The sequence below is a fragment of the Varanus komodoensis genome, unplaced genomic scaffold (genome assembly GCF_004798865.1).
Source record: "Varanus komodoensis strain SLA01 unplaced genomic scaffold, ASM479886v1 scaffold38, whole genome shotgun sequence".
Lineage (NCBI taxonomy): Eukaryota > Metazoa > Chordata > Lepidosauria > Squamata > Varanidae > Varanus > Varanus komodoensis.
In genome coordinates this window covers 9,214,911-9,230,534 of record NW_025335909.1, presented here as the reverse complement: position 1 = coordinate 9,230,534, position 15,624 = coordinate 9,214,911, and the positions used below count along the sequence as shown (strand labels likewise).

At 66.3% G+C, this 15,624-nt stretch overlaps 1 protein-coding gene across 1 annotated transcript; it reads right to left on the bottom strand.

The window, feature by feature from the left end:
• Window positions 1–5,344: 5,344 nt before the first annotated feature.
• CRYBB2 (crystallin beta B2) lies at window positions 5,345–8,038 on the bottom strand. The gene is made up of 5 exons (XM_044440452.1): window positions 7,994–8,038; window positions 7,229–7,347; window positions 6,776–6,908; window positions 5,943–6,085; window positions 5,345–5,513 (listed from the first exon to the last, which is right to left on the bottom strand). Exons 1-5 carry the CDS (start codon window positions 8,036–8,038, stop codon window positions 5,345–5,347), a joined length of 609 nt encoding a protein of 202 aa, XP_044296387.1.
• Window positions 8,039–15,624: the final 7,586 nt, after the last annotated feature.

Here is a 15,624-nt window from a genome sequence, read left to right as displayed (position 1 = left end):
CAGCCAGAACAGGTAACGCCACAACGCCTGGGCCCAGGAAGCACCGGCCGACGGAGCCGCCATCTCGGCCTGACTCCGGGTGGCCCTGATCCAGCCCCTCACTGCATCGAGACTCACCGCACTAGGGATGCCGAAGAAATGCCGTGACACTTCTTTGCTCCAAGCGGGCAAATCAGTGTCAAAACTCTGGCACTTCCCAGGGAAATGAGAGCAACCGAAAGCAAGTCCGCAATCTGCGCTGGGGGGGCTGGGGCTTAAGGGTCACCTATGAAAACCGAAGAGAGCTGCGCACCACACGGCAACACCAGAAGCTAAGCCAGCCTTTTAAATCAGGCGCCTTCTGCCCTCACAGCAGGAACCGGCCAGCCTGCTTTCCATTCTAGCTGCGATTCTTTTCGGCACTCATTGCAAACGTGCAGGTAGGCGGGCAGATTCAGGGAGACACAACTGAACACCACGTGTGGCTTGGGGTTTTTTAAGGCTGCCACGGGAGAGAGATCGTCCACTCCGAAGCACCTTCGGCCAGTCACTTTCCTGACAGGCCATAACTTACCTTATTCCATTGCTGCAAAATCACTGCATGACCATGCAAATGAACAGCGGGAATGCCAGGGCCATACTTCATCGATCCTTTCGGAAAGCATTCAAAAGAGTGACCCACAACATTATTGTAAAGGTGCCGTTGGTGAGACTTCAGTAGTAGGTGGCATATAAATGGAAGTAAAAAATAAATACATGTAACGTGACCCATTTTGTAGCCCGTTGTGGGTCCACTAAATAGCAGTTATGTCAAGCCCGCTTTTTGCTACATTATTTACCAAAGCTTTTCTATCCAATCCCCTACAAATCTGTGAATGTATGAAAAAGACCAAACCCACAGGTTAATTGGGAATCAAAATGAAAAACCATTTGCGAGATGTCCGCAGCGGCACCTTAATGGTTCTGCTTCATTCAGCCTTTTTCCCCTAAAAAAACTAATTATGCCTGAAGATGAGATGGGTGGGTATCCTGCAGGATAATGGCTGGCCCTGCTGATGACTCATTTTGTATCCATCCATGGAAGTCCTTGGTCTAATTGCCTCGCGTGTCAAAAGCACACAAACCAAAGCGAACATTTTCAGTGAGTAATTTCTGAGAACAGCTAATGCTAAAGGAACATTTAAACAACATTTCAGAAGCAAGGGGAAGGCCTCTGTTCCGGAGCTTTGCAACCGGCTCTTGTCGTCGTCAAAGGAAAACTGCGAGGCTTTGTCCTCACTGTCGGGAACACCTGCCTGTGGGACTGGCGCACCTGGCAGGGGAAGGGCACTGCGCAAAGCGGGGCCCGCTGGGGCCACACGGCGCTGCCTTGCGCTGGGCTGGGCCCGCCGGGGCCCGCGGGGCCCGCAGGGCTTCAGGCGGGTGGCCCTTCCGCTGTTCCTGAGGACGCGGCGAAGGTTTCTGGGGGGGGCGGCGCGCCGAGTGTTCGCCCGCCAAGCGCCTCTCCTTGGGGCCGCCCAGAGGCCAGGCCCCGCGCCAGCCATGCCGTCTTCCGCCCATCTCCGGGCGCCGGATCGTCCGGGGTCACCGTCGTTCTGGGAGCTGGTGAGGAGCAATCACTGTGGGGAAGGCACCGTGCCAGGTGACCCAGGTGACTCAAGGAGGCAGTTGAAACCGAGGACGGCAAATTGGCACGGCATCTGTTCGTAGCTGCTAGGCTACCGACAGCGAAACACCGGAGGCGATCTGAGCTGCAGAGTGGGGCAGGAAGCGCAGCAGGTGGGCCCGGGCCGAGCGGAGGGGCTGGCGGGGCCGAGCGTGGGCCTTCCGGGGTGCCGCGTGTCCCCCTGCGCTTTGGCCGTGGGGTCCCGGGGTTTTCACGCTGATGACAGCCAGCTCTGCCCCTCCGCCCCAGAGGGCTCCCTCCTTCCACCCGCCCCACTGATATTTCTGCCAGGATGTTTGCTGCTGAGCGTTTCCCTGCAAGGCTTTCGAGTCCGTCGCAGGACTGCGGTGCAGGCGCCCTGCAGGGCCGTCCCTCGCTTGCCGCCGCGCAGCGGGGCTTCGGGGGCGCCAGTGGGCCTAGAGCGGGAACAGGCCTCTCGGCCCACCTGAAGGAACCACTCGGCCCCACTTCCCCGCCGCCCAGACCCGAGGAGACAAGCCGCGTCTCCGTTCCTGCCTTTCTGCGCATCGCCTCCAGGGGGCGCGAGGCGCCTTCTCTCCCCTTCGGGAGTGGGCGCTGCTTCTGCGCGCTCCGCGGGGGCGGGGGGCGCGCTCAAGGGGCGCCCCGCGCGGGGGGGCCGCCGCCTCCCCTCCTGCTTCCTCCCCCCCCGCCAGGCGCGCCCCCGCGTCCTTTCCCTGCCTGCTTTGGCCGCATAACAAAGCCACGGCCCCGCCTCTTTCTCCCGGTAGCAAACCGAACCAGAGCACTTTGCCCATGCCCCGGGGAGCCATCCCTCCCCGGCTGCTGCCGCAATCTCTCCGGCCTTCCAGTTGCCCCCCCCCCGCGCCCTCCTGGCACTTACGCTCCGCCCCAGCCGGGCCTGAACCCGAGGCAGGGCGCGCCCCGGCCCCCCCGCGCCGCCGCCGCCCCCCCCACGCCGAGCGGCCGCGCGCCACTCCCTGCTCCGGCCACGCCCTCGCTTGCTCAGGACCCGCCCCCGGCGCACCTGGGCCCGGCCCCGCCCTCCAGGCCAGGTGCGGCCGCTGCTGCAGGTCAGGAGGCCGCGTGGCTTCGCGGCCGCCGCCTCCTCCTGGCCCAGGGGGCCCGGCGGGCGCGAGGGGGCTGGGAGCGGCCGGGCGCGCTGCTGCTCGCCCCGAGCTGCCCCACCTGGCCGTGCGCTGCTTCGCACACCTGCGGGGAAAGGGCCCCCCGGGCCAGGGCCCCCCGGCCCTGCGCCGTGCAGCGCGACCCCTGCGCCCTGGCGGGAGCGGCTGCCGTGGACGAGCCGCATCGCGCTGCCCTTTCGGTGCCGCCCGCCACCCCTGATCTCGGGGCCGGAAACCGGGACAACTGCGGTGCCGAGGCCGCCGCAGCCGGGGCTAATTATAGCGCTAATCGCCTTCCCTGCTGGGCTGACGGGCTGCAGGTGCTGCCAAGCCGCAGTGCCACCGAGGCCATGGGTATGGGAGGGAGCGCATGGGCCCCCAGGCAGAGGGCTGAGGCTGCCACAGGATGGCGCACCTTTCTCAACGGCCCATCGGGCAGCCATTCAACAGGCAGAGCTCTTCCATGGCTTTGCTCTTGCTCGTCTCGGTGGCACCAGCAGGGGGCAGGGGTCCCGCAGGGTGGATGGCTACACACCTGCAGCCCGTGCGGGGGGCCCCCCTGGCAGGACGGGCGACGGGGGGCAGCCGGCAGCCGGCCTGGAGGGCCACAGGTGAGGGCTGTCCCTGGCCTCCTTCCCCTGCGGCTCGGGGCCCGCGCGACCGCCCCGGGGGTGCCACCCTCCTGCTCCAGGTGGGACGGGCCGAGAAGGGCCCCTTGGCGCGGGGCGAGCGGAAGGGCAGCCAAGCCCACGCCAGCGCAGGCGGGTCGCTGCCCAGCCGTGCGCGTTCGTCACGGCCCATTTCCTGCCCCGTCCTAATCCGGAGACTTGGCCGCAGCGCTTGGGCCGTGAAATGGAAAATTATCGGAGGGGCAAACATACTTTTCACATGAAGAGGGAGGGGGCACCTGCGCCCAGCGCTATAAACAAAGAGGCGCGCCAAATTAGACCTTGGCCACGGCCCAGCATCGCGACTCCGGTGCTGCGGCAGCGAGGGCCGGGCAGCGGGGGTGCACTGTGAGTTTCTGGGGCGGGTGGGCAACGCTGGACCGCGATGCCCCCCAGCCCCAGCCGTCGTGCAGAGGCGACTCCCCTGGAGGGCCAAGCGTTCCCCCCCACTGAGGGGCCCCTGCATCACCCCAGGCAGCAGAGATGCGTCCCGGTCAGCTGCGCCTGCCTGGTGCCCTGCAGACCAGGACCGCCCAGCACTTGTGCTGGGCGACCCCTGCCCCCCCCCAGGCCCGGCCCCCCAGACACAGGAGGCCCCGCTCTGCAGCCGCACCTCCTTCGTCGTGTGGGGGCGGCAGGAGCCGCTGAGCCGCGGCAGCCCCTTCCCGCCAGCGCTTCCGGGGGCCCAGCCGGCCCAGCACTGCTGCAGGCGTGGGGCGGCCCTGCCAGCCGCACAGAGGGGCCGCCGGCCGTGGGTGAGGCTGCAGTGACACTCAGTGGCCGGCCCGTGTGGCGCAGGCGCGAGCGAGCCACGCACAGCCGGGCCGCGGCAGCCCCGCATCGACGCCCGGCAAGGCACGGAAGGGGCTCTGCCGCGCCCCAGGCAGCCGGGTGCAGCCCCGCGGAGCATCCGGCTGCCCGACCCCGCACGGCGCGGTGCTCCTCGTGTGTGTCGGGAGGTGGACGGAGGGCAGGGGGGCCGGACCACGGCGGCGCGGAGAGCGCGAGCAGAGGGGGCCGGGCAGCGGCAGAGCGGGGGGCGGGAGACGCGGGGCGGGCACCACGTTGCCCTCCCCGCAGCACAGGGTCGTGGGGGCTTCCGAAGGGTGGAGGGAGCCCTGCCGGCAGCTCCGGGCTAGGAAGAGGCCTGCCTTCAGAGGGGCTGCGGCGTGTGGCGGGGGTCTCCAGCATCCCAGAAGCTGCAGCAGCGAGGCGGGCTCTGAGGGCTGCCCGCTGGTCCCGATCCAGCACGGCCGTTCCCAGGCCTGAAAGCAGCCCGGGCTCTTGGGGGGCCTCCCCCCCCCCCGGTCTCCTGGCACTGCGAGGCTGGGACCGTGAGCCAGCGGCCCTCGATCCGTGGCCCGGACGCCCATGCACTCCTTCCGGCAGCAGCTTTCTCTCAGCTGAGCAGCCGTGCTGGGAATTTTCCGTTCCCTTGAGCATGTGAAGTGGTCTAGACCTGAATAAGGGCCGAGCGAGCCGTCCTCGAGGGGCGCGAGCGAGGGAGTGACGGGTCCCCCGCCCCACGTGCTGAACCTTCCCTTCGGGGGCAGCTGGTGCGGCTCGGCCGACGCGTCCATTTCATTTGCGACGACCTGCGGGGAAGCGGCCAAGTCCAGGCCCGTCCCGCGCGTCACACGCCCCCGCTCCGGGCACGGGCGGCTTGCGTCTCCAGGCCAGGCCCCCCAGCCGCTCTGGGGCAGTGCAGAACATGGCGCGAAGGGCGAGAGAAAGGACGAGACGGCTCGAATGGCAAAGCTTTATTCGGGCGTTTCGGCAGGGCCGGCAGCGGGGGCGCTACTCACACAGCAGCATGTGGAAGAGCGAGCCCGGCGGGGCGGGGGGGAAGGCGGCAACGGTCGGGGCCGCGGCGGCGCTCGGGACGCCCTCCTGCCCCAAGCCTGAGCAGGTGGCGGGGCGGGGGCTTAGCTGGCAGGATGGAAGGCCCCCCTCTGGTGCCACTGCATGTCCCGGATGCGCCGCACCGACTGGATCTGGGGCTGCTGGGCTCCGAAGTCAGCGCTGTCCTTGTAATCCCCCTTCTCGAACAGGTACTGGTAGCCTCGGTAGCCGGGGTACTGGTAGCCAACCCACCTGCCGAAGTGGGGAGGCGTCAGGGGTGCCGGCAGGCGGGGGCCACTGCAGAGGCTAGCCTCGTGCTCTCGCCCACCCGCTTCCGCCTGGCCTTTAGCGCGCTGGCTGGGTCTGGCGGAGGGACGGGATGTGGCAGGCAGGCGAGCGAGCAAGCGAGCGCCAGGGAGCGCACGGCGTGGAGCCGGGAGCCGGCGCCTCGTGCCCGGCGTGTCTGGCGCTGGACCGGCAGGCGGGAGCTTTGATCTGCCAAATCCCCCGTTGCCCCCAGCCCAGGTCTGCCTCTGCTTCGCCCCACGAAGCGGGGCTGCCCGAAGCAGCGGAGAGCACGCGAGTGCCCCCACGCCTGAGCTCGGCCCCGGCAGAGAACGAGGCGGGTCGCAGAGCAAAGGACCCTTTGCCCTCTGGGCCGGCCTCCAGCGGGAAACTCACGTGCCGCTCTGGACGCGCACGGAGGACACCTTCTCCTGGTAGCCGTGGGCGTGGAAGCTGGGCACGTCGTCGTCGATGATCTCGATCTTCTTGCCGGTGAAGCTGGGGTTCTCGTACAGGACGATCTTGTGCTCCTGGCTGTCCTGCACGGAGCCGCCCCGGCAGGGTCAGAGCCGGCACGACCCCGACCCCCCCGGAAGGGGGGAGCGCGGAGCGGCCCGAGTCTCCCGGAACACCTAGGGGCTGGCCACGGGTCCTACCCCGCAGGGCTGTGGTGAGGGCAGCTGGAGCCGGAGGGCTCGAGGGCCGAGGGGACGGGGCAGTGGGGATCTGCAGGTGGCGGGAGGCCAAGCAGTGGGGGGGACTGCCAGGGGCTCAGGGGGGACCTGTCTCTCCGTGGGACGTGCCCCAGGTCAGCCGATGGCGTGCAGCGGGCACCAGGCGGGGCAGGCCCCTGTCGCCCTGCCTGCCGGCAAGCGCTCGCATGCGCAGGGGCAGACGCCAAGCCCCGCGAGCGGGACAGCCGGCTCGTCCTCGGGGGTCGGGGGCTCCCGGGGCCGCACAGCTTCCACGGGGCCGCAAGGGTGCCGTGCCCCTCGCTGTTTGCCGCCCCGGCCGTTCCCTGGCAGGGAAGGGCGTGGCCTATTCGGCCACGTCGGTGGCCGCATGAGGGGGGCCTGGCGAATCCCCCCCCCACCGCCCACCTGCCCCTGCATCCAGGGCAAGGGCTCCGGTCGGGGCTGCTCCCCAGGAAGGGGCCTCCCTCCAGCCCCCCAGGGCCCCCGCACCCCGAGCCGGCTACCCTCCGGCTGCCACAGCGAGTGCCGCCTCACCACTTTGATGGGCCTCAAGGCGGAGATGCTGTCGCTCCTCCGGCTGTTGGTCCACGAGTCCCAGCGGGGGTACTCGCCCTTCTCGAAGACAAACTGCTCGCCTTTGCAGTTCACCTGCTCGTATCCGACCCACCTGCAAAAGCAGGGAGCTCCGGGAGCTGCCGATCGATCGGGGGGGGAGCAGGCCCCCGCCCCTTGACCACCCACCGGGGCCAGCACCCTCCCCGCCGTGCCCCCTGCCTCCGCGCCCGCCCACGCTTGGGGCTCGGCTCCGCAGGGGGATGCGCAGGGAAGGGTCCTGCGTGCAAGGGCCTGGAAGAGGGCAGGGGCCGGCTCAAGGGGCGACGGGGCCACAGGCCCTCTGCACGGCCGAGCCAGCAGAGAATGGGGCCACGATCCGGCACAGAGGGAGGGCACCGGGGCAGCGAAGGACGTCCTGCTTCTGGGACTTACGGGCCCGAATGCACCAGGATGGAGCCCACTTTCTCGAGCCCGGCCTCCTTCAGGTTGGGGCAGGGGTTGTTCAGCTCATGGCAGCGGCCCTGGAAGTTCTCCTGCTCGAAGACCACAATCTGGAACTCGAGAGAGGGAGGGAGCTGGGCGGCCGGCTGCGCTTTCTGCCACGCAGCTCCGGGACTCCCTCCGGTGCCTGGGAAGCCGCGGGGCACGCCGAAAGCGCTGGGCTGCGGGGCCCCGCAGTGCAGAGTTCGGGGACGGGCACACGCCTAGCAGGGCTTTCCAGGTGTTCGCACGGATCACAGGTCAGGATCCGCCCAGCTTGGGCGGTGCAGGTGGAGGTGTGAAAGGTGGAGGACGCGAGCCCCTCCGCTGCAGCACGCTCGTGCCTGGAGAAGCCTGCAGCCGTTCTCCGGGCTTCCCTGGCCCAGCCTCCCTGTCCCAGGCCGCGTTCCTGTGCCCCCGCCCCTGGCAACCTAGCAGGGACCCTCCTCCTCCAAGCAGCCGTGGGGCAGGGCTGGTCCTCCTTCCCCTTTTGACGGGTCTCAGTTTGCTAAACGTCAGAACCATGGGAGAGACGCGGAAGCTTTCTTTCCCACCCGTGGGAGCCTCGGTCTGTCTCCAAGCACACCCAAGTCCCTGCGGGGCCCGGGGCTCCCCGTCTGCCATCTTGCGCTTACCCCGGGGGCCCTGCAGCCCGGCCCGGGGGGCCGCTGTGGCCAGCCACCCCCTCCCCGCACACGGCTGCAGGCAGGCACTCACCTTGGAGCCGGCTTGCTGCTTGGAGGCTTGGTGGTCTGAAGCCATGCTGAGACGAGCTCTCCCTGGGAGAGAGGCCCACGTCAGCGGAGGTGCCACGGCCGAGGGGAGCTTGCTGCGTGGCTGGAAGCTCGGCCACCCCAAGCGGGCCTCCTCGGGGTGTGCCCGGAGCACCAACCTCCCACCAGCTCTGCTGACACTACCGGCCCGGGGGCAGCCGTGGTGTGCCTGGGGAAGGGGGCGCAATTCCCCCGGGAGCACTGGGTCCCCCGCAGCACGGCCCACACCAGCCTCAAGGGGGCCCTGCCCGTCCAGCACGGCCCCGAAGCACTGCCCCATGCAAGGAAGCCAGCCCGCCCCGACCTAGGCCTCCCAGTGTGTTGGATGACAACTCCCACCACTCCCGGCAAGCACACGGGCCACGTCCGGAGGGCGTCAGGCCGGCCGAGGCCAACGGGATAAGAGCCACGTCCAGCACAAGACGCGGCGCAGCAAGGAGTTGGGCGAACGCTTGGCAGAAGTGCAGAAAGAAAACCGAGCTTCCAAGCCAAATCTGGGAGTGCTCACGTGTCCATGCAAAAGACTAAAACGGGCCATTTTGCAAAAATAAAGATGGATACGAATAACCAAGAGAGAGGGAGGGAGGTCACCCTGCCGTTGCTGCTGGATGATCGGGAAGTGGAGAATGGGCCACGGACAGCCAGCCAAAACGGGACGGGCTCAGCTGCGCTCCATGAGGGGCTTCCACGCCGGCCTGCCGGTCAGCGGCCGGGAAATGCGACGCTTCTCCCCACAGGCAGCAGAGCAGGTCTGTGCCTGGGGAGCAGGTGGGTGCAGAGCGGCCGGAGCGGCCACGCTCCTGGCGCACACGGGCCGCCCAGCACGGCGCCGGCATCCCCGTCCCGTTTTTTAAAAGCCTGGATTGGAAAGAAGAGGACACGGAGCTTCAAAACCTGGAAGAAAGAAAAGGGCGCGATGCTTACCGGTTGCACCAACGTTTGCTTATGCCACTGAAGGTGCCGCAGCCGAGCCGTGAAATTTATAGACAAGCGGGCACAGCGATGCGCCAGCGGTATTTATCAAGTTCACGGCGTGTGATCAAAATCGAGAATGCTGGATTAAAACGCAATGAAAACCGAGGTCAGCTGACCCCTCGCCCGCTTTTGTCCCGCTAAAGACCAAGAGTCGGAGTTATTTCATGAGCTTTCAGTTTGGAGCCGGCCGCTTTGTTGAGTCTGCTGGCAAGGAGGGGCGCTTCTGCCGACCTCAGCAGGCCGAGTGCCAAGCCCCCAGGCATCCCCGGAACAATGCTGCGCCGCCCGGCTGCCCGAGCGGCCGGCTGGAGGGACCCGCTCAGCACGCCAAGAAAGGGGCAGCGGGAAACGCCAAGATCAGCAGTTGCCGGCCGGAAGAAGGTCGCTTTTTGCAAAACAGGGAAGGTGGGCTTTTCCTGTCCGCACAGCCTCAGGCGCTGGGGCTGGGCAAGGGAGGCTCAGACAACCCACCTCCGTGTCCAAGGAAGACCCTAAGCTTTGCGCGCACTCACACACACACGGACAGGCGGAACAGGCATTTCCTCCGGACCCACCCTCCAAGGGGCAAGCGGCAGGGGCTCGAGAAGCAGTCCCTGCGCCATTGGAGGAAACCTTGAGAGGACGGGAGTACCTTGGGCCTCGCTCGCTCCTGGGCCTCCAGCGTCCTGAGGATGAGAGGACAAGCCACCCAGTGGGCGCCCTTAGCCGCCCCCATCCCCGTGCCCTTCGCTCCGCCGGCCTTCCCTGCGGGGGGGCTGGCTGGGGGGGCTGCGAGGGCAGCTGGAAGGGGCCGGGCCGGCCAGCAGGTCCAGCGGCCTGCTCAGCTGCATCCCCGCCGGTGCCCCTTCCGCTCCTCAAGGGCCAGCTAATGCTCGGCAACACCCTCACCCCTTTCACCGCCAGGATACGTGCTCCTCCCCAGCTGAACCTGCGAGCTGGAAGGACGAACGCGCCTGGCCAGACTGACGCCAGGCCCAGGGAAGCCGCTTCTGCTTCGGGCTTTGCGCCTGCCTCTGAAGAGTCCGTAATTTCTCTGGTCAAAGCCTCAGATGTTTGCCTCTTAACTGGTAACTACTTCGCCTGAAGCCCCGGTGCAGAATTTCCTCTCCATGGCATCCGTAATTGAAAACGACATGTAAAGTCCTTCAGAGCTCAGCAGTAAGAGCACAGCTCATTTTCAAAGCAGAACTCAGTGCTTCTGCTCCCAAAATATTGGAGTGGGGTGACCCCAGACGCCGAAGCGGGCAATTCCCTAATTCTCTGCTGTTGGGCTCTTTGGCAGAAGGGTGGGACTAAAGGAAAGGTCCTGACTTGCATCAACGGCCAGAGACTGCTTTGATCGGAGGAGGGAGAGGAGGAGATGCCCGAAGACCCTGCTTCAGCCTTCGCGCCCCCTCCCTGGCGCCTCCCCCCCACGGCTCTTCTAACCAAAGTCCACCTTGTCAGCCAGACGGAGAAGCGTCCGTCTCGCTGAACCAAGATTTGCTCTCTGGCGGTTCGTTTAAGCACCCGGGGCTGAACGAGATGGCGATGAGAAGCCAGCTCCCCTCCGAGTGGGCAGCTTAGTTTGGGCCCCTGGGGGGAGCCGACGGCACCTGCTCTCTGAATGAGATTGATACAGGCTTGGAGGGGGGATGCAGCCCTACCCCCACCCCGAAACCTGAGGAAAGTCTCTGCTAATGTTTGCTGTGGGTCGGGGAGAGATGCTTGTTGGGTGGGACTCCACGCAAGACCTTTTGCAACAATCTGAGCAAAGAACTTTCTTTTATCCTGCTTATGAATAGAAGAGGCTCCAAGAACAGCTGTAAGAAACACGACAATCCCGCCCTGCAGGCTTGGAATGTAAAGCACAGGACAGGAAAGGAAGGAGCGACGGGGAGGGAAGAGGGAAAGCACAGCCCCAGCGTTCCCCCAGTTGTTTCCCCCACGAACTGCGCCCCCGCCCCCGATGAGGGCGGCGCACCAGGCTGGGCCCAGCAAGTGCGCAGGGAGGCAGCGCCCAGCGTGTCCGGCCCGATTTCTGGAGTCTGTGCAAGCCAGGCCAGAGGCAAGAGCTGCCCGGTGCCGATGGCTCCTTCCAGGCTTCGGCCGTCGGAGTTGGGTGCCCACCTGATCCGTGTGGGTGCGAGTGGGACACCTTCTCCAGCAGGACCAATTCGGGCCTGCCTTGGGGCGCCGCTCTCTTCTGGACCTTGCAGATTCTCGGGGGGGGGGCACGGGCACGCCATGCGCCCCCACCCACGTATTCCTCAGCAGGGCGCCGCATCCGGGCCTCGATGGCACCAGCGCCCGGGCGGGTGGGGGCAGCCCGCGGAAGGGGCTGCAGCGAGGCCCTGAAATCACCCAGCACCCCGAGGGCCTCGCCGGCGCGTCAGGCCTCGAGAGCCGGGCGCTGATCCGACCCCTTCCGGGAACGCCTGCGGCTTCCTGTTTGTCTCACAAAACTATTTAGTCACACGATGTTTCAGAGGGACCCAAGCTGGGAATGGGATCGTGCTCTCAGGCGCTGATCCGAGGAAGCGGGCAGCTGACCTTCCCGGCTGGCGGAAGCAGCTTGCAATGGCCACGCCGGCTTTGAATGATGGGAGCTGTAGTCCAGCACATCTGAGAGGCACCAGGTCGGGAGGCTGGCTCCGCTGCAGCTGCCGGCAGAGGGAGGCCTGCAGCCTGAGCCCCAGGACCTGTTGCCTGCTGCAAGTCCGGCCCGGGCCCCAGCCGAGTGGGAGCCCCTCAGGCAGGAAGGGGCCCTCCCAGCCGCTCAGAGGTTGTGGGACCCCTTTGCGCTATCCCCGGGCAACCTCTGCGGAGAAGGGCCTGCAGCTGGCCAGCGGGGGGGGGGGTCCTAAACAGCCCTCAGCCTCCCCAGGCAGAAGGGGGACCGGCGCTGCTCCTCTTTCAGGGACACAGCCCCTGGGGGCATTCCGGACCGGTCTTGTCGGTCGGCCAAGGCGGGGGCAGGAGCAGGGAGGGAGGGAAGGACAAGGGGGGCGAGCATCTGCTCCAGCTTCCAGCCGCTCCCGAGCCCAGCTCCAAGCGCTGCGGTTCCCCCAGGGGCTGCAACACTTTGGTGCCAGGGAACACGAAGGAGTGGCTCTGCCTGCATTGCCCCCTGGGCGCTGGCTGACTGCTGGGCCCCTCACTGGAGGCCTCCCCCAGGCGAGGCGAGGCGGTGCCTGCGAGCGAGGGGGGCTTTCCTGGGGTGCCCCCAGCGGCATGTCTGGTGCCAGGTGAGGAATTTTTAAAATTCTCCCAGACTTTTGGCACCTCTGCTTTAACGATGCTTGTGGATCTTTGCACTTCTGCTCTTCTCTGAGGCAGCTGCTTTGCCTTTGCCTGTTCTCCGTGGCCGTTTTGGCCGCGTCAGCATCTGTGGGGTTTATTCTACCCGAGCATCATGTCGCTTGAACCTTCCCTTCCGCAGCCTGCCCAGGAGCGGCTCCAGTTGGGCAAAGCAGACGCGGGACAGCGTTTGGGGCGAGCCTCGCAGGGGTCAGACAAGCTGCACAGACACCAGGCTGTGCTGGAACCGGGAGCGTGCGTGTTGGCCGGGGGACAGCAAGAAGCAAGAAAGAGAGGAGACGCGGGTGCAGCACAGAAGCCTTGCGGCTCAGACCTTTATTGAGAGCGTTTGGCCGGGCGTCCCTGTGCGTCTGGCTTGCGCAGGGGCCTCTGCCACCGCTTCGGCGAGCGGCTCTGGTCCAGTGTCTCCCCCTCGAGGGGCGCGACCCACACGTCTTCTAGCTCTGCTCAAAGCAGCCCCTTTTGTGCCACTGCTGGTCGCGGACGCGCCGCACGGACTGGATCAGGGGCTGGCTGGCATCCCACTCGTTCCAGTGGCGGTACTCGCCCTTCTCGAAGACGTACTGCCGGCCACGGTAGCCGGGGTACTCGTACCCCACCCATCTACAGAGAGAGGGACGAAGGAGACACGACGGCGAAGTCACAAGCGGTGTCCTCGGCCACAAGCCGCTGACAGGCGTGGCCACCCGTTTCCAAAAGAGAAGGGAACACGGCTCAAGGGACGTCACCGCACGCAGACCGCCCTCCTGGCCGGCAAGACCTTCGCACCGTGGGCAGCTTGCCATGACGAAGAGCAGCAAAGCCGGGGGGACTGAAAGCCACGCGTCCGGGCAGGACCCTTGCTGTGCCCGCTCCTCAGGATTTCGGCCGGGTCCAGCCACGCAGGCGGTGCGCCTTCCACCTGGGCTGCTCTCTCAGTGGAGCCACGGAAGGAAAATCGCGGGTAGCGGCCCAGCACCGGCTGAGCGGTGAGCAGCAGGATCAGCCCCACCTGGGAGCGGCTGACGGGCAGCAGTGGATCCGGAGCATGGGGAACGGGAGGGCTCTCCGCTGCCCCCCTGAACACGGCGGGGAGGGCGGCAGGGAAGCCTCTCCCGGGGGGAGTCCACCGCCCTGAGCACCCCTGAGGGGGCCGAGCGTGGAGGCGGGTCTGTGTGGATGGGGAGGGGCCTTTCTCACTCGGCCCCAAGTGTTTCTTTACAGCTGTCCAGCTGGGGGAGCACCCATTTTATCTGGTCTACAAGGGAAGTGGAAGCCAGTGAGAGTGGCAAAACCGGATCAACGTGGTCTGAAAAGCGAGCTGCATTTTGCACTCACTTTTCTCAGGGCCGGCCTCCTCGGGAGCAAGCTGAAGCGCTCCGATCTGCAACTGGCCCAGCCAGGAGCCTCAGCAGCCCGGTCTGACTTCTTCCCGGCGGGATTCCCGCCGACTCGCCCACCGAAGCTGGGGGTGCGTCAGGATCATGGTGACGCAGCCCCCCGGCGGGCCAGGGGAGCGGGCGGCCTGCCCCCGCAAGCACGCACAGGCCGGCACCAGGCCAGGACATCGTGTGGGCCGGCTGGGGCGCAGGAGGCCCCTCCAAGCCTCTACGGTCCGGCCCAACCCTGCGGCAGGCGCAGGGCGCTGCTCGGTGTTCCTGGCCCGCGCTCGCCTTCAGTCCCGCGACTTCTTCAGCCAAGCCTTGCCTCCTGCCTGCGCCCCGGCCAAGCCGAGCCAGGCCAAGTGCCCCTCCGCCTGCGCCGGCACGGTGCTCCAGCAGGGGGCGCTTGCCCTGCAGGTGGTGTGCGGTGGGCCAACAACGGCGGTCCTGGGCTGGCTGGAGAACCTCGTCTGCAAACTGAGCGGCATCCTCCGCTCGGGGAGCTCCCAAGGTTTGAAAAGCCACTTTCAGGCCTCCTGATCTTCCAAGGCACGGGCTAATTTCATGCGCTTGTCTTGAAGTTTGATTACGATTTATGCTTTTAATGCTGCTTGTGAGTGGCTTTGCGGGCGGCGTCATTGGCAGAAAAGCGCGGGAGGCGTGCCAGCATGCATTTTAACGAAACGCGGCCGCTGGAACTGCTGTGGGCCCCCGGCCCTCGCTCAGAAGTGGCGGGCTCGAGGCCCCCTACCCGGACTGCCCGTCCCGTACACCGTGCCCCCTGCGCTCCGTCACGTGCACCGGGCCTTGGCTCCGTGTGTCTCACGCCAACGCCACAGGATGATGGGGAAGCAGAGAGAGGGAAGGGCAAACGGGCGCCGAGCTGGGGATGCTCGAAGCGGGACTCGGTTTTCCCCGGCAGGTGAGGCCAGGCGAGGCGGGATCCTGGGCCGTCCTCCCACAGGAAGCTCAGCTGGGCAGAGAAGCCCCCTCCCGGAGCATCCCCCCCACCCCAAGCCCGCCGGGTCCCGTAGCCTCCACTTCCTCCCTGGGCCAGGGGACAGAGGATCGCGGTGCGGGCTGCCCACCCCGGCCACCCCCTTCCCAAGCCTGGCGATGAAAGCATGTGCCCCCCCGCGCCCCCCTTACATTCCGTTCAGGGACTTGACGCTGGCCACGCGGTCCTGAAAGCCGTGGGCCCACAGGCTGGGCACGTCGTCCTCCACGATCTCCATCTTCCGCCCAGCGTAGCTGGCGTTCTCAAAGAGGTGGATCCTGTGGTCCGGGCTGTCCTGCGGGGGGGGCGAGGGGCAGGACGCTGGTGTAGGGGGCAAGTGGCTCTCCCCCTCCGGCGTGTCCCCCAACAAAGAACCCTCGCCCTCCGGAGCCCACCAGCTGCCCCCACACCCCAGCCAGCACTGCCGGCGGCGACAGACAGCACGTGGCGTGGGGGAAGAGCCTGCCTCCCACGCCGGGACACCCCGGAAGGGCTCGAGCAGCCCGCCAGCAGTCGCTACCTTGGCTGGACGGGATGGATTTCTGGCCCGCTCCATTTTTTCCTACACAAGATCCAGTGTGATTTTCTTCCCCACGTGCCCTGGGCAGCCCTCCTTGAAGGCTACTCGGAGGAAGGGCTTCTCTGTGGTGGCACCCTGACTATGGAACACGCTATCCAGAGAGGTTGGCCTGGCGCCGACGTCATATTCTTTTCGGCATCAGACAAAGCCCTTTTTATTGTCCTGCTATTTTACTGTTCAATTGATTTGAACTGGGGTTTTCGGACATTGATGGTCGGATGCTGCGGGACTTGCTTTATGCTACTTTTTACTGTAAGCCGTCCTGAGACATTCTGTAGGGGACGGGATAGAAAACCCTTTAAGAAATAAATAAATGGGTTTTTAAAGATGCTTTTACACGCATCCCCTTTCCATCCATGAAC